At 34.2% G+C, this 18,517-nt stretch overlaps 1 protein-coding gene across 1 annotated transcript in view; it reads left to right on the top strand.

Annotated features, from left to right (window-relative positions):
* Positions 1-18,517, top strand: part of MALRD1 (MAM and LDL receptor class A domain containing 1) — a 589,021-nt gene that overhangs the window by 244,262 nt on the left and 326,242 nt on the right. Inside the window, exons 24-25 of the mRNA XM_049705518.1 lie at positions 8,906-9,153; positions 12,392-12,683. Of these exons, the coding sequence (XP_049561475.1) occupies positions 8,906-9,153; positions 12,392-12,683 (540 nt within the window). The remainder of the gene's footprint in view (positions 1-8,905; positions 9,154-12,391; positions 12,684-18,517) is intronic.

Here is an 18,517-nt window from a genome sequence, read left to right as displayed (position 1 = left end):
TGTATGAAGTAGAATCTCATTGTGGTTTTGATTTGTCCTTCCCTAATGACTACAACGTTAATCATCTTTTCTTGTGCTTATTGGCCATTTGTGTATGTTCTTTGGAGAACTGTCAAAGTACTTTGTGCTTTTTTTTACAGAATTGTGTGTTTTTTATTGTAGAGTTGTAAGAGTTATTTATATATTCTGGATATTAAGCCCTTATCATATGTATGATTTGCAAATATCTTCTCTCATTCTGGAGGCTGTCTTTTAAATTTTTCAATAGAATGTATTTTTTAAAGGAGTTGTAGGTTCATAGCAAAACTTAATCCCCATACATGCACAGCCCGCCCCCCCAGACTATCATGTCCCCCACCAGAGTGGTGATTTGTTCCACGGGAGATGTCATTATCACCACAGTCCATAGTTTACGTTAGGGTTCCCTCTTGGTGAAAGAGCACGTGATTAACAATAAATCAAACTCTTATACTCAGTTACTTATAGTAACCTTGCTAAAGTCATTACAAATATTTTTAAACACATTTTTTCCTATTGGATGAATGTTTCTAAAAATATCATGTTTTAATGTTACATCAATGTGCAATTTAACACTGCTGAAAAGTTATCTAAACTCAGTTACTCAAATCTTGGTCTAGAGACAAACAGCATTTTTGTCAGAAGTCAGGCCCTACCCCAGACTTAATCATAAACTGCATTTTAACAAGTATATGTGCACTAAAATTTGAGAGGCACTCATCTAAACAATACAAACATTTGAAAAAGTTTTCTGGTGAGAAGGAAGAGCTATTATTTTATTCTTTGTTTCCTTATTGACATATACAAATATATCCGGATTTTAATGGGGCAATAATTAGCTTTTTAAATATTAAAAATGATTCTGTGTATATTTTCTTAATGAATTTAATTGAACCATTTATAGTTAAGTCAAGATTTAATGCCTACGTGTGTATTTAATTGCCTGATATAATTTATTGGCGATTTTAAGAAGTTTTAAAGAATGAACGTTCATGTATTTATTCAGCAAATATTTACTGAGCATCTACTATGTGCGAGGGTTCTAGTTACTAAGAATAATGCTGTGAACAGTACAGACAAATTTCCTGCTCTCATGGAGCTTGCTTTACGTTTGGTGGTAGTGGAAGGGGACACAGACAAAACAGAGTAAGTAAAATAACACAGCATATTTCATAATGACAAGTGCTCTGGCAAAAAGTAAAATAGGGAAAAGTGAGAAAGAAGATGCTTGGAGTGGTGGTTATAGTTTTAAATAGGGCCATCAGAAAAGTTCTCACTGAGAAATTGACATTTAAGTAAAGATGGACGGGGATATGGGGATATATGCATACATATAGCTGATTCACTTTGTTATACAGCAGAAACTAACACAACATTGTAAAGCAATTATACTCCAATAAAGATGTTAAAAAACAAACAAAAAAGATGGAACAAATAATGGATTTGAGCCAAGTGATATTTGATGTATTTGAATGAATTTTTTAAAAATTCAAAAACATTTAAAAAGTCAGCAATAATTAAAACACGGTCCTTTCTGTATTATCACCACATCACTAACAATTTCCTTTGATTTCTATGAATGTATAACTGTAATTCCACTAAATAGTTATCCTTCAGGACATATTTGAGTTGACTCATTTACATCCTGACTACCCTTTCTCATTTGTTATAGCAGAATTCTCTCTGTTTCAAGTAAACTGATGAATTTTGGGGGGAGAAGGGGCTATTGTTTGATGCTATGATATATATATGACTTTTTACTCACAGCAAGGTTATATTATAGCTGTTACTTCTACACCATATCCAGTGCTCCATCTAAAACTTTTTAGCATATCAGAATTTGTGCTCAGTTGTGGCAAAAAATGAATTTAAAGGTGTAGAGTGCCTCTGTGGGACTCTACTGGCACCAGTGTACACCATCCTGACCTAGCCTTGCATACTGGACATTTATTTATTTGGTTAAACATTGGGCATCTGTAATATAAGTGACCCTGGAGCAAAAACAAAGAAAAATAAGATATTACCTGAAGAATTGTGGAGCTTCTTGTCTAGCTAGAGAAATAGGTACATAAACATTCACCTTGCGAATGGGAGTTAGAATAAGTACAAAGCACTTTTGGATGGGTGAGGGAAAAGTAATTTAGTTAGGGTATTTAAATACTAATTCCAACATGGATTTTTACATCACCTTGAAAACAGCTAGTGTATTTTCAGAGACTTTATTAATCATGCACTATGAATAGCTTTTGTTTTCTTTGGGAGATTATGTTCAAAAGTAGGTCAGGTATCATAAGGTTAATAAACCAGGCTTCCTGTGAAGGATCTGCTGTCCTAAGCTTCAGGAATTCATTATTTGCAGGCTGTAGCCTAGTGACTGAGGTTTAGAAAGCTTTCACTGTCTTTCCAAGATTATCAACACTGATCCCTTTCTCATGAACTCAGTGTTGTAAAGTGACACGCATTAGGGTAATATTTTCAGAATCATGAAATCAGGTAGTCATCACTGAAGAAAAAATTATGACAATTTTTGAAAACCTGGTATTATAAATAGGATTTTTCCAAATTACCCAGAAACTCTTGTTTTTACATGGAATTAAGTATACTCCTTATAGAACAATTGTTCTGTGAAACAGTTTGGAAAGTATTATTTACAGAATTTATTATTACTTCATAGAATAAGGCAATACAAAGGAAATCACTGTATCACAATTTCCTGATGATGTCACCGAATAATAATTGGCACATGACATTAATTTTTTGAATTTTGAAATAATTGTGGGTTCATAGGAAGTTACAAAGATAGTACAGAGAAATTCTGTGTACCCTTCATATAGCTTCCCTCAGTGGTTACATTTTATAGTATAGTATAATATCAAAACCAGGAAACAATATGGTTCAATATGTGTGTATAGTTCTATGGCATTTTATTATATGTGAAAACTCGTGTAATCATCACACTACAGTCAAATATTCTGTCTCCACCAAAATCTCCCCTGAGCTATTCCTTTATAATTACATTTATTCTCACCATCCCTAACCTTGGGAAACCACTATTTTGTTCTCCATCCCTATAGTTCGTAATATTGAGAAAGTTATATAAATATGTAAATGCAGTTTGTGACCTTTTGAGACTGTCTTTTTTTCATTCAGCATAATCTCCTTGAGAGCCATCCAAGTTGATGTGTGTGTAAATCATTTGTTCCTTTTTATTGCTGACTCATGTTCCATGGCATGGATGTAACAGACCATAGTACTATTTTCCAGAGCGGTTATGCCATTTTACGTTACCACCAACAATGTGTGAGAGATCCAGTTTGTCCACATCCTTGTGAGCATTTGGTATTGTAACTATTTTATCTTTATTATTGCTCTTCTTATAAGTATAGGTTAATATCTCGTCAGGGTCTTAATTTGCGTTTTTCCCGATAGCTAGTGGTGTTGAACATCTTATCATGTGTTTCTTTGTTATCTGTATATCCTCTTTGGTGAAATGTTTCTTCATGTCTTCTGCCCATTTTCTAATCAGAAGTTTTCAAACTGTTGAGTTTTGAGAGTTCTTCATATATTATAGATATAAGTCCTTCGGCAGATGTGTCAGTGGCAAATGTTCTCTCATAGGATTTAGAGTATCTTTACATTCTCTTTACAGGGATTATCTTTACATTCTCTTTACAATTTTGATGAAGTCCAGTTTATTGATCTTTCCTTTTAGGGATCATGCTTTTGATATCACGGTCAAAAACACTTCACTGAGGTCTAGGTCCCAGATTTTCTTCTATTTTTCCTTCTAAAAGTTGCATAGTATTATATTTAAGCGTATGCTCCATTTTGTTAATTTTTGTATAAGTTGTGAGGTTTGGGTCATTTTTTTTTTTTTTTTTTTTTTGTCAATAGTTATCCAGTTGCTTCATCACCATTAACAAAGCTGTCCTCCCTTCATTTAACTGCATCTGCATCTTTGTCAAATGTTAGTTGGTTGTGCTTGTGTGAAGCTGTTTTGGGTTCTGTTCCATTGATCCAAGTGTCTGTTCCTTCATCAGTACCACACAGTCTTGAAAATTAAAGCTTTATAATAAATCTTAAAATTAGGTAGAGAGAGTCCTTCTAGTTTATTTTTCTTTTTCAACTATATAGCCTTAGTTATTCAGGTTCCTTTGGCTTTGCTTTCACTTTAAAAAAAAATCATCGCTATATCTACCAAAAAAGTGATGTAATTTTGACAAGAATTTTATTAAATACATATATCAGTTTGGGAGAAATAACATCTTTAATAGGATGTCTTCCAATCCATGAGCAGTTTGTCTCCCCATTGTTTAGACTTTGATTTCTTTTCACCTGTGTTTTGTAGTTTTTGGCTTACAAGTCCTGTACATATTTTATAAGATTTACACCTAAGTATTTCATTTTTTAAGGGATTATAAATGATATTATATTTTAAATTTTGGTTTCTACATATTCAATGATGATATATAAAAACACAATTAATTATATATGTAGATCATGTGTCCTGCAACCTTGCTGAGTCATGTATTCTCAAATTTTTATAATACATTCCTTAGGTTTTCTATGTTGACAGCCATGTCATATGAAAATTGGGACAGTTTTATGTCTTCCTTTCTGATCTGTGTGCCTTAAAGTTTTGGTAGAAATCTCCAATGAGACTATCGGAGCCTGGATATTTCTTTTTCAGGAATTTTAAAATTATGAGTTCCATTTCCTTAAAAGTTATAAAGCTGCTCAAATCATTTTGTGTTCGTTCTTTGCAAGGAATAGGTCCATTTCATAGAAGTTGTCAATTTAGTGCATTAGAGTTATTAATAGTAATCTTATATCATCCTTTTAATATCCATAGGGTCTATGATATCCCGTTTCATTCCTGTCATAGGTAATCTGTGTTTTCTCTTTTCTTTGACATTCATTTGAGACTGAAAATACTAATTCATTAAGAAGAAAAATCTAGAAATAGATATAGCTACTAACCTTTTTATAAATACAATATAAACAACTTGTCAAAATATGATATAAAGTTCAAGTTATTGAACCATAAAATCAAAGAATCATAGAGTTAGAGAGAAAAAAAGAAGTTACTCCATGCTCTTTGAAACAGGGATCTAACACTAAGACTTCTGTGAAGGATTCACTTTTACTCAGTTACAGTTGATCGTAAATTTTTTATCTATATCCTAGCACTTATCACAGTCTATTAATATATGAGAGAACTCCACTAAGACATGTTTATTGATGAATCACATCTACTGAATTGCTGTTGATTGAATTGGTAACTGAGTCACCAACCAATCAAAGAATCATTTCTATAACTTCTCTGATCTGGCAGACAATGGAGGTGGGAAAGGAAAAATAACCTGATTGCTGTTTGAACACTTTCATAGGAGAGAATACTCTGTCTCACATAAAAAGCCTTTTCAACTGTCAGGCACCCCTTGATATAATGATTTTCCTAATATTGAATCTACATTTCCATCTTTTTTCAGTATGAGTTTTTGATGATAATATTTCTTACTACTTGTAGTTCTTCATAATAATACAACTTTAAGATTTAGAAACAGGTGCCATTGATTCTGCACGTTTTTTCACATTCCCCTTTCTCATGTTCATAGTTAGGATGTCAATATATATATTCTTAGAATCCTTTAGTAGTATTTTATATGCACAGTTCAAGGCCTCTATTATCTAGTATCCCTCTCATTGGATGGTTTAAATTCTCAAAGTTTCCCATAAACATGGGAATTAAATATTCATCAAATACCACAGTACTCTAATTATGAGTAAATTATCACAATGTTGTGTCATTTTTTTGCATAAGATAACATTCACACATCTTAAGAATTTTAATACTTTAGTTTTTATTTTTTTAGTTAGCCTTGTGTTGATTATATCTATGAAGAATGAATAGGGAGTTGCTTAAATAAAGAATAGTAAAGAAGGTTCCAGATGATAGGAATTGCAAAGGGTGGTAGCAAAGATCCACTGCGCCACCAGGGAAGCCCCAGCCAATATTTTATAATAACTATAAATGGAGTATAACTTAAAAATTGTGAATCACTATATTTTACACCTATACACTCTTTTACAGAAACTATATATCAATTTAAAAAATAAATAAAAATTTTATATGAAATGAATAAATGAATAGAATGATATCTTTTAAAAATTTGATGGTAAGATCTTAAAAGGCATTAGATTGTGTTCTTTCAAAATTATGTCTGTTTTAAATGAAACATTTTTATACTTATAAAGATATTGATCGATGGAAAAATTATAGCATTTGGAAAGGGAGAAACTGGTTTGATTGATGATACAGCTGTAGACAAAGGGATCATTTTCTTCCTGACGGCACACCTGTCTGGCACGGGCATTAATTGCTCCATGAAATGCCAGGAATTGGAATCTGCACAGAAGACTATTTGCTACTTGTCTCGCATGGCACCTGTGGGAAATAGTAGAAAATGAAGTTATAAGTTGCTCCCTCTTACCATAGTGATGTGTAATTCAAACCACTTAGGCCCTGCTTGCTGTGTTTTCCTCCACTGGTATTTTAGAATTAAACTTTCCAAGGAAATATATCTTCAAAACTATAGTAAATATCAAAAGCAAAAATATGGTTTACACTATAGAGATTCATATAGCAGTATTTGTATGATTTTTTTTTTAACAAATCTGTTTTTCAGCAACACACACCATTTCCTTATACAAATGGCCTTTCTAGATGCTGGTCTGTATGGAAATCTGGTCCTCATGGGCTGCTAAGTTTTCCAACATAAGGGCAACTGAATTAGTTACTTCATTTTATATTCTTAACCAAGATAAGAGTTCAGATTATAAACAAGGTGGTGAGTTGGGGTTCATTATTATTTTAGTGAGATTTACTTCCCAGTCCTTTGAGAGGATACTTAGGAGAACTTTAGCATTCTGAACTAAAAGAGCCTGTAGGAATTACAGTCTATTTTAGGACAGAGTAAATTTTCAAAAGAAGTTTCAAATGTAATTTAAAAACTGAATTAACAATTGAATAGAAAATAGGACCCAACTACATGTTGTCTACAAAAAACCCACTTTGAATATAAAGATATTTATAGGTTAAAGGTAAACGTATGCAGAAATATATACCATGCTTACATGAATCGAAAGAAAGCAGGAATAGCTATTTTAATTTCAGACAGAACAGACTTCAAAGCAATGAACATTATCAGGGATAAATAAGGGCATTACACAACAGTAAAGAGGTCACTTTTCTAAGAAGACATGACAATCCCTAACGTGTATGTACCTAACAACAGAATGTCAACCTGTGTGACATAAAAAACTTCTAGAACTGCAAAGAAAAGAGATGAATCCACTATCATAGTTGGAGATTTTTCACACCCCTCTATCAGAAATGGATAGATCCAGCAAGCAGAAAATCAATAAGGACATAGTTGGACTTAGAATTCTTACTATCCTGGAAATGGAAGAAAAACTTAAGCAATGTTAATAATAAAATATTTTTAAAATACCTGGGAGATAGTTGATATTTAATGTAACTCAACATATTTAATTTCTGCAACTTATTATAATAAATTAAATCATTAGTTTTAACCTTTTCTGTTTCACAATTTTCTTATCTCTAAAATAAGTCTATGTTTTAAAAAATAATTACAATGATTAATAACTTTTGCTTTAGGAAGTATTTCCCAGCTAAACTGTGTTGCAGAATAATAAACGTCCTAAATTGCCTACCAAGATCTGAGAAGCAAAGATGAGAAGAGAGAAGAAATAAATTACATTGACCAAATAGGTGTTTGCAGGAGGAAATGTGTGTAATGCTGGAATATTTTCTCATGGATTTTGACACAGGGACCAGACTATTGAAGAAATAAACTTAAATGAGCCATGGAAATAGCTGTGTGTAACAAACTATTCTATTCTAATGTTGCTGTCAGGATAATATTGTAAGGTCTCTAAATTACATGATGTGGCAGGATTACTGCAATTTTTTCAATTTTTTTAATTGAAGTATTGATGATTTACAATGTTGTGTTAATTACTGCTGTACAGCAAAGTGATTCCATTATACATATATATACATTCTTTTTTATATTCTTTTCCATTATAGTTTATCACAGGATATTGAATATAGTTCTCTGTGCTATAGAGTAGGACCTTGTTTATCCATTCTATATATAAAAGCTACATAAGGGCTTCCCTGGTGGCGCAGTGGTTGAGAGTCTGCCTGCCGATGCAGGGAACACGGGTTCGTGCCCCGGTCCAGGAAGATCCCGCATGCCATGGAGCAGCTAGGCCCGTGAGCCATGGCCGCTGAGCCTGCGCGTCCGGAGCCTGTGCTCTGCAACAGGAGAGGCCACAACAGGGAGAGGCCCGCGTACCGCAAAAAAAAAAAAAAAAAAAGCTACATAAGATTACTGTATTTTTTTTCTTTTTTAAAAGTTCATTTATTTATTCAGCAAATTGAGCAATTATTTGCCAGGCACTGGGAATATAACAACAAAACTGAGCAAATTCTCTCCTTCATAACACATGCATTCTGATGAGTGAGGAGTGGGGGAAGACAAAAAATAAGTCGGTAAAACATATAATGTGTTAGAAAAGTGCCCAAAATAAAACCAAACAGTGAAGCAGGACAGAGTTGAGGATAGGAGATTTTACGTACACTGATAAATGAGGACCCACTGAGAAGGTGATGCTCAAATACAGATCTGATAGAAGTGAGTGGACAGGCCATTTGCGAAAGGATCCAGGCAGAGAGAGTAGCAAGTTCAAAGACCCTGAAACATGAGTGTGTTTACTAAGATTACTGTAATTTGTGATTGCATGCTTTATCTACTAATTTCCTTTTTCTCTCCACCATAAATTGGAAAATGTTTTCCAGGTACCTCCAGTGGCTGCTGTGATTTTGAGTTTGATCTTTGTGCCTGGGAGCAGGAACAGGATGATGACTTTGACTGGAATCTGAAGGCCAGCGGCATCCCTGCCTCAGGCACACAGCCGGCTGCTGATCACACCTTGCGAAATTCATCTGGTCATTACATCTTTATAAAGAGCTTGTTCCCGCAGCAGCCCATGAGAGCAGCCAGAATTTCAAGCCCAGTCATAAGCAGAAGAAGCAAAAACTGCAAGGTATGGGGAAAAAACCAGAAATATTATGAACAACTTCTGATGGAGTTAAGTACAGAAAATGAAACGGCCAGCACCAGACCAACAAATGAGTTTGAACGTATTCAACTTGGAATATGTGAGGGAGGTAGAAAGTGAAGTAAGGGTGAAAGGGAAGGACCATTAGAGCTGTTGGAAGAATTTATCCTGTGGATAAGTTCCATAGATAAGGAATTTTGGAAACCATTGGAAAATGTCATGCTTATTATCCATAACCACGGGTAGAACAAAAGAAGTGAAATATCAGTTGTGTCCACTCAGGGGACTTGGTACTTATTGGAATTATGGGAATTTCACCATAAGAAAGAGAATTAGACAATGAAAAATAGTATAAAGTTAAATATTTCCAAGAACTAATATGCGTCATAGTTGGCACCATGATCAAATGGTTGAAGATGTCTTCATGGAAAAGGAAAGACTGAAATTGACCCTTTAAAAAGTAGAATTTCTAGGGGCAGGAATAAAAAATGGTTTGGCCATTATGCTGTGGAAATTTGAAGAAAACATAAGAGTGTTTAAAGTATAAATAGAGTTGTATGGATCTTCATATGATGACTATGCATTTGCAAGGACCTTCACTATTTATTGTTTGCATGATTGTCTATTTTTATTCCCCAAAGGATTTGAGTCAGCTAGGCTAGGGGCTAAAGTTATCTTTACATATAAATTAAGCACTCAGAGATGACTTCACAGAATCTTGCTTGTAAGAGATTAATGCGTGAATAAATTTGCCATTTATTTATATTTACAGCAAGAAATGCAATCTCCATAAGCTCTGAACACATGTATTCTGACTGGTGTATTCCCCAATGTCTGAACACTGAAAGGAAAACAAATGATATTCAGAAAGTTGCTAGCCAATCAAAGAATCAGGCTGGGAGACAATAACATGATTTAAACCTTTATTATCTTCAAATTGTAATATTCTTGTGTACCTGTCTCCTCAATAGACAGCCCTAACCTCAGAAGGGGACATATTAAATCTTTGCTCGAAGGCTCCCCAGCTGTACCTGTACTTATCACAGATGTTTGTTCCTCTGTTTTATACTGACCATCCTTTACATCCTACCATTTCCCCAGTCTTAAGACATGTTAAACCTTTAGTTTGTGTTAGGAGCTTTCCTGTGTCATCTTAAATTGATTTCATAGTTTAATTCTCAGGGAATAATCACATATCTCTTCTCTCTTCAGGCAAATTTCATAGATTTTCTGCAAGAAAGTGACACTCTCAGAGTTTTAAAGATGTAAATCAGTCAGCAGTCCAGAATGGATGTAATGAATCATACACAATTATATTAAACTTTATTTAATTAGTTTGGCAAATATTGAGTTTTAGAAAAGCAAAATAGTCAAACTGAAATTGTATATATTTCATGTTTAATTTTTAATCAGCTTTTAAGACTAGAACTAATTTACAAATTTCAGAATATGGGTATATAGATTTATAGATATAGACTCAACATATATAAAATCTGGTATGCTGGGGTTTATTTTCAAGAAAATATTGAGTAATTTGAAAGACATCAAAAACAGACTCCTTAGCTTTTCTTTTCAGACTTCCTCTAAGAATGTTCAAAGGATTTTTTTTTTCATACTGTAGTTACTAAGGATCTCATTCATCTCTGTTTTTCCCTGGTCCCAGCACTATAGTTCCCACTGTTTTAAACACCTGTGTGAGAATAATGAAGTATGCCTAGGAGAAATGTCAAAAAATTAATGATGAATGGTTCATTTTATGAATATTTATGATATAGATTGAATACAAAGAAGTAAGGAAAGGTCATGCTGGGAATGATTGGGTCTCTCATATATAAACATTTGTTTATCAGGTAAGCAGAGTGACCTTCCATAATTTCATGAAAATCCTTTCTGTCGCTTGACCTTGTGGAAAACTTCAGGGAGAAAAAATCAAATTGGAGATTTTTCTTCCTTTTGAGGGATGGGTGGGAGGCAGGAAGGGATGCAGACATAGATTGATGAGGGTAGAGATCAAAACTCTGAGTAACTGAAATTTCCAGTGAAAATGCCTCCTTAGAAGAATTTAATACTTAAGAGATTTTTATTCACTCATGTTGCCCTGTGATTAGGTCCTCCCCAAACAAGCCAAAGTGGTCATAGAGCTCATGTTTTCCAACAGTAATGGATTAATCAATAGAAGAAACATTTTTGGATCATAGAATAATACCTGAAATTCAGGTATTATTCATCAGCTAGGAAATTTGCATAGAGTTATTTACATGGCTTAGCTCTTCTTGGTGCTCTTTGAAGTATGCATTGCATATGTTGTCTAATCACATTCTTTACCCTTTAAACACATTCATTTTTCTTTCTCTAGAATATAATATCCGTGAGTGCTAGTCTTTCCAAAATGTGATTTTCCTGTGTGAAGATCACCCACCATTACTCTTTTCCCTCATTCATAAAAAAGACAAGACAAAAGCTTAAAAACACTCTCAGTCCCTGTTGTTCCTAACTCATATTCTTCCTCCTAGAATGTCCCCTGACTTTCTCCATCTGCGTAACAATCACTAAAAATCTGGTAAACTACATCTTTGAAACATTGAAATGTTAATCCCTGGAAATACTTACATTAATTTTTACTTGGGGGTACAACTCTCAAGTCTGCTCTTCTAAAGCGTTTCAAGTAAAATTTAGAAATCGCTATTCTGGTGGTTTTGCTATGTATAGTACAGCCCTGAGGAGCTTGTAGAACTGAAAATGTGTTTCAAGTGCAAGGATGTGGTAGAATAAGCAATAAAGTACTCTGCTATTTTGAAGAAAATGATTTAAGTTTCATGAGATTAGAAATGATTTTCTTTAGTACCTGATATTTCTTAATCATGAAAAGTCTTTCTATATAATACATCACTTTTTAATGATATTTTTATTCCTTTGACAGTGGATCTTAAGAGTTTGTGGAGGAATCCTACTTTTATAAGTCACAGAAAGGAAGTGAACTCTGCTCATTTTTCAACTAAGTTTCTATTTGATCCTTATTGTACTATTTTCCATGTTTTGCAACATATGATTTAAGGCTGGCCTAACTTCATTCATTGGTAGAGCACTCACAGAGCAGTAGAACATACAGATCTAATTTTCCTTCAGGAATCTGTTAAGAAAGGAGAGGACAATATGATATAACTGAAAATAAGATGAAATTAATTGTACTAATTATATATACTATTCTGATTCTTGGTTACAGATAATTTTTCATTATCACATGTATGGACATGGCATTGGAGCGCTCACTTTGATCCAGGTGTCAGTCTCAAACCAAACGAAGGTCCTACTTAACCTCACTGTAGAACAAGGCAATTTCTGGCAGCGGGAAGAATTATCCCTGTCTGGTGATGAGGACTTCCAACTCAAATTTGAAGGCAGAGTTGGGAAAGGCCACCATGGAGATATTGCACTGGATGACATTGTGCTTACAAAGAACTGTCTATCATTCCATCACTCCATGAAAGAAGAACTCACAGTGCCTCTTCCAGCAGGTACATTTTAATTTGTTTCTGTGGTGCTTTTGCAGAGTGGTAGGTGGGAAGGAAGGAAATGGAAAAGAAGTGACATAAACACCTAGTAAATCATTGTTTTCATAAAGAAAAATCTTTTTGAACCTAAAATGTTATCTTTCAAGGCTTTACTCATAAACTTGTCTTCCAACATTTCTCCAAGCTTTGGTATATTTACCCGTTCCCCAGTTCCTAGTTTAGTCAATTTCTTCTTAGATCAATAAACTAAGACTCCTTTGTTTTCAGTCTGATTCATAATTCAGTCCTTAGTAAATATTGATTCACTCTTAATACAATATAAGAACATCAAGAACAGACTTACTCAATTTTAATTAGATGTTACTGTGATTATGTTATTTACTTTATTCTTTTTAGACCAATACTTTATTCCTTTGAATGTTGAGTTTATATATTTAAATAGTTTAGATGATTGAATATGTCCATCCATTCACCTAAAAATTTAGGGGTAATTTGTCTAAATAATTAGATTATTGGTAGATGTCCAATATTATACATACAGTGACAATATTGTAAGAAGTGGAAATAGCAAGTAGCATTAATTCATATAAAATATTAGAGGATGAGATGAAAATGCAGTATATAGTGTTACAATGACAAAAGAACAAATTTGGGGACTTCCCTGGAGGTCCAGTGGTTAAGACTCTGCACTCTCAATGTAGGGGCCATGGGTTCGATCCCTCGCCTGGGAACTAAGCTCCCACATGCTGCATGGTGTGGCAAAAAACAAATTTTATCAGTTGATAATATGGCATATATTAATATTTAAGCCATGAGTTTGGAGTAGAAAATAAAAGTGCCATTCATTTTGTATATAAATTATATCTTGTAACTAACAAAAACAGAAGTGCTTTAAGAAGAATGACCTAATTTGTTTGTACTGATTTTTAACATGGTGGGTGGAATGGGGAACACTGCCATTTCTGCCATAACTTCCTCATACATTTTAAAGGGAGTGTTTTAATTTGGTTAAGAGTAGGTTTCTAGATAAATATTTTCCCATTGACACATAGTTAAGCCAGGCTCCTTGCCTGATGTTGCCAGCATTATATGGAATAGTACAGAGGAAAAGAAACATTTCAAGACTCTGTTGAGGGGTAAGTATACTTATGTGAATTTAATGTAAAAGAATTTCAGATACCTCAGACTAATCTACTTTCTTTTTCTTTTTTAACATCTTTATTGGAGTATAATTGCTGTACAATGTTGTGTTAGTTTCTGCTGTATAACAAAGTGAATCAGTTATATGCAAATGTATATCCTCATATCCCCTCCCTTTTGAGTCTCCCTCCCACCCTCCTTATCCCACCCCTCTAGGTGGTCACAAAGCACCGAACTGATCTCCCTGTGCTATGCAGCTGCTTCCCACTAGTTATCTATTTTACATTTGGTAATGTATAAAGGTCATTGTATAATGTACAAATTTATATACATGTATAAATGTAATGTATAAATTTATAAATGTATAAATGTTGCTCTTTCACTTCGTACCAGCTTACCTTCCCCCACCCCGTGTCCTCAAGTCCAGTCTCCGTATCTGTGTCTTTATTCCAGAACTGCCCCTGGGTTCATCAGAACCATTTTTTAAAACTCCATATATATGTGTTAGCATACAGTATTTGTTTTTCTCTTTCTGAGTTACTTCACTCTGTATGACAGACTCTAGGTCCATCCGCATGGCTACAAATAACTCAATTTAATTTCTTTTTATGGCTGAGTAATATTCCATTGTATATATGTGCCACATCTTCTTTATCCATTCATCTGTCGATGGACACCTAGGTTGCTTCCATGTCCTGGCTATTGTAAATAGAGCTGCAATGAACATTGTGGTACATGACACTTTTTGAATTATGGTTTTCTCAGGGTATATGCCCAGTAGTGGGATGGCTGGGTCATATGGTAGCTCTATTTTTAGTTTTTAAGGAATTTCCTTACTGTTCTCTGTAGCGGCTGTATCAATTTACATTCCCACCAACAGTGCAAGAGGGTTCCCTTCTCTTCACACCCTCTCCTGCCTTTACTGTTTGTAGATATTTTGATGATGGCCATTCTGACTGGTGTGAGGTGATACCTTGTTGTAGTATTGATTTGCATTTCTCTAATGATTAATGATGTTGAGCATTCTTTCATGTATTTGTTGGCAGTCTGTATATCTTCTTTGGAGAAATGTCTCTTTAGGTGTTCTGCCCATTTTTGGATTGGGTTGTTTGTTTCTTGATATTGAGCTACATGAGCTCCTTGTGAATTTTGGAGATTAATCCTTTGTCAGTTGCTTCATTTGCCAATATTTTCTCCCATTCTGAGGGTTGTCTTTTCATCTTGTTTATGGTTTCCTTTGCTGTGCAAAAGCTTTTAAGTTTCATTAGGTCCCATTTGTTTATTTTTGTATTTATTTCTATTTCTCTAGGATGTGGGTCGAAAAGGATCTTGCTGTGATTTATGTCATGGAGTGTTCTGCTTATGTTTTCCTCTAAGAGTTTGATAGTGTATGGCCTTACATTTAGGTCTTTAATCCATTTTGAGTTTATTTTTGTGTATGGTGTTAGGAAGTGTTCTAATTTCATTCTTTTACATGTAGCTGTCCAGTTTTCCCAGTACCACTTATTGAAGAGGCTTTCTTTTCTCCATTGTATATACTCTTGCCTCCTTTATCAAAGATAAGGTGACCATATGTGCATGGGTTTATCTCTGGGCTTTCTATCCTATTCCACTGATCTATATTTCTGTTTTTGTGCCAGTACCATACTGTCTTGATTACTGTAGCTTTGTAGTAGAGCTTGAAGTCAAGGAGGCTGATACCTCCAGCTCCATTTTTCTTTTTCAAGATTGCTTTGGCTATTAGGGGTCTTTTGTGTTTCCATACAAATTGTGAAAGATTTTGTTCTATTTCTGTGAAAAATGCCATTGGTAGTTTGATAGCGATTGTGCTGAATCTGTAGATTGCTTTGGGTAGTATAGTCATTTTCATAGTGTTGATTCTGCCAATCCAAGAACATGGTATATCTCTCCATCTGTTTGTATCATCTTTAATTTCTTTCATCAGTGTCTTATAGTTTTCTGTATACATACAGGTCTTTTTTCTCCTTAAGTAGGTTTACTCCTAGGTATTTTACTCTTTTTGTTGCAGTGGTAAATGGGAGCGTTTACTTAATTTCTGTTTCAGATTTTTCATCATTAGTGTATAGGAATGCAAGAGATTTCTGTGCATTAATTTTGTATCCTGCTACTCTACCAAATTCATTGATTAGCTCTAGTAGTTTTCTGGTGGTGTCTTTAGGATTCTCTATGTATAGTATCATATCATCTGCAAACACTGACAGTATAACTTCTTTTCCAATTTGGATTCCTTTTATTTCTTTTTCTCTTCTGATTGTTGTTGCTAAAACTTGCAAAACTATGGTGAATAATAGTGTTGAGAGCGGGCAATCTTGTCTTGTTTCTGATCTTAGAGGAAATGACTTCGGTTTTTCACCATTGCGAATGATGTTGGCTGTGGGTTTGTCATATATGGCCTTTATTATGTTGAGGTAAGTTCCCTCTATGCCTACTTTCTAGAAACTTTTTATCGTAAACGGGTGTTGATCTTTGTCGAAAGCTTTTTCTGCATCTATTGAGATTATCATATGGTTTTTAGCCTTCTATTTGTTAATATAGTATATCGCATTCATTGATTTGAGTATATTGAAGAATCCTTGCATTCCTGGGATAAGCCCACTTGATCATGGTGTATGATCCTTTTAATGTGCTGTTGGATTCTCCTTGCTAGTATTTTGTTGAGGATTTTTGCATCTATGTTCTTCAGTGATATTGGCCTGTAGTTTTCTTTCATTGTGACATCTTAGTCTGGTTTTGGTATCAGAGTGATGGTTGCCTCATAGAATGAGTTTGGGTGTGTTCCTCCCTCTGCTATATATTGGAAGAGTTTGAGAAGGAGAGGTGTTAACTCTTCTCTAAATGTTTGATAGAATTTGCATGTGAAGCCATCTGGTCCTGGGCTTTTGTTTGTTGGAAGATTTTTAATTACAGTTTCCATTTCAGTGCTTGTGATTGGTCTGTTCATATTTTCTATTTCTTCCTGGTTCCATATCGGAAGGTTGTGCATTTCTAAGAATTTGTCCATTTCTTCCAGGTTGTCCATTTTATTGGCATATAGTTGCTTGTAGTAATCTCTCACGATCCTTTGTATTTCTGCCGTGTCAATTGTTACTTCTCCTTTTTCATTTCTAATTCTGTTGATTTGAGTCTTCTCCCTTTTTGTCTTGATGAGTCTGGCTAATGTTTTATCAATTTTGTTTATCATCTCAAAAAACCAGCGTTTAGTTTTATTGATCTTTGCTGTCATTTGCTTCATTTCTTTTTCATTTATTTCTGATCTGACCTTTATGGTTTCTTTCCTTCTGCTAACTTTGCGGTTTTTTGTTCTTCTTCTTCTAATTGCTTTAGGTTTAAGGTTAGGTTGGTTTTTTGAGATGTTTTTTACTTGAGGTAGGATTGTATTGCATTAAACTTCCCTCTTAGAACTGCTTTTGCTGCATCCCATAGGTTTTAGGCCATCGTGTTTTCATTGTCTTTTGTCTCTAGGTATTTTTTGATTTCCTCATTGATTTCTTCAGTGATCTTTTGGTTATTTAGTAGTGTATTGTTTAGCCTCCATGTGCTTGTATTTTTCCAGATTTTATCCTGTAATTGATATCTAGTCTCATAGCATTGTGGTCAGAAAAGATACTTGATATGATTCCAATTTTCTTAAATTTACCAAGGCTTCATTTGTGACCCAAGATATGATCTATCCTGGAGAATGTTCCATGAGCACTTGAGAAGAATGTGTATTCTGTTGTTTTTTGGATGGAATGTCCTATAAATATCAATTAAGTCCATCTTGTTTAATGTGTCATTTAAAGCTTGTGTTTCCTTATTTATTTTCATTTTGGATGACCTGTCCATTGGTGAAAGTGGGATGTTAAAGTCCCCTACTATATCTGTGTTACTGTCAATTTCCTCTTTTATGGCTGTTAGCATTTGTCTTATGTATTGAGGTGCCCCTATGTTGGGTGCATAAATATTTACAGTTGTTATATCATCTTCTTGGATTGATCCCTTGATCATTATGTAGTGTCCTTCTTTGTCTCTTGTAAAGTCTATTTTGTCTGATATGAGAATTGCTACTCCAGCTTTCTTTTGATTTCCATTTGCATGGATAATCTTTTTCCATCCCTTCACTTTCAGTCTTTTTGTGTCCCTAGGTCTGAAGTGCATCTCTTGCAGACAGCACATATATGGGTTTGCTTTTGTATCCATTCAGTCAGTCTGTGTCTTTTGGTTGGAGCATTTAATCCATTTACATTTAAGGTAATTATCAATATCTATGTTCTATTACCGTTTTCTTAATTGTTTTGTGTTTGTTTTTGTAGGTCTGTTCCTTCCCTTGTGTTTCCTGCCTAGAGAAGTTCCTTTAGCATTTGTTATAAAGGTGGTTTGGTGGTGCTGAATTATCTTAACTTTTGCTTGTCTCTAAAGGTTTTAATTTCTCCATCGAATCTGAATGAGATCCTTGCTGGGTAGAGTAACCTTGGTTGTAGGTTTTTCCCTTTCATCACTTTAAATATGTCCTGCCACTCCCTTCTGTCTTGCAGAGTTTCTGCTGAAAGTTCAGTTGTTAATCTTATGGGGATTCCCTTGTATGTTATTTGTTGCTTTTCCCTTGCTGCCTTTAGTATTTTTTCTTTGTGTTTAATTTTTGATAGTTTGATTAATATGTGTCTTGGCATGTTTCTCTTTGGATTTATCCTATATGC

The sequence above is a fragment of the Orcinus orca genome, chromosome 2 (assembly GCF_937001465.1).
Source record: "Orcinus orca chromosome 2, mOrcOrc1.1, whole genome shotgun sequence".
In the NCBI taxonomy this organism is placed as follows: Eukaryota; Metazoa; Chordata; class Mammalia; order Artiodactyla; family Delphinidae; genus Orcinus; species Orcinus orca.
This window is presented reverse-complemented; position numbering and strand designations above follow the sequence as displayed.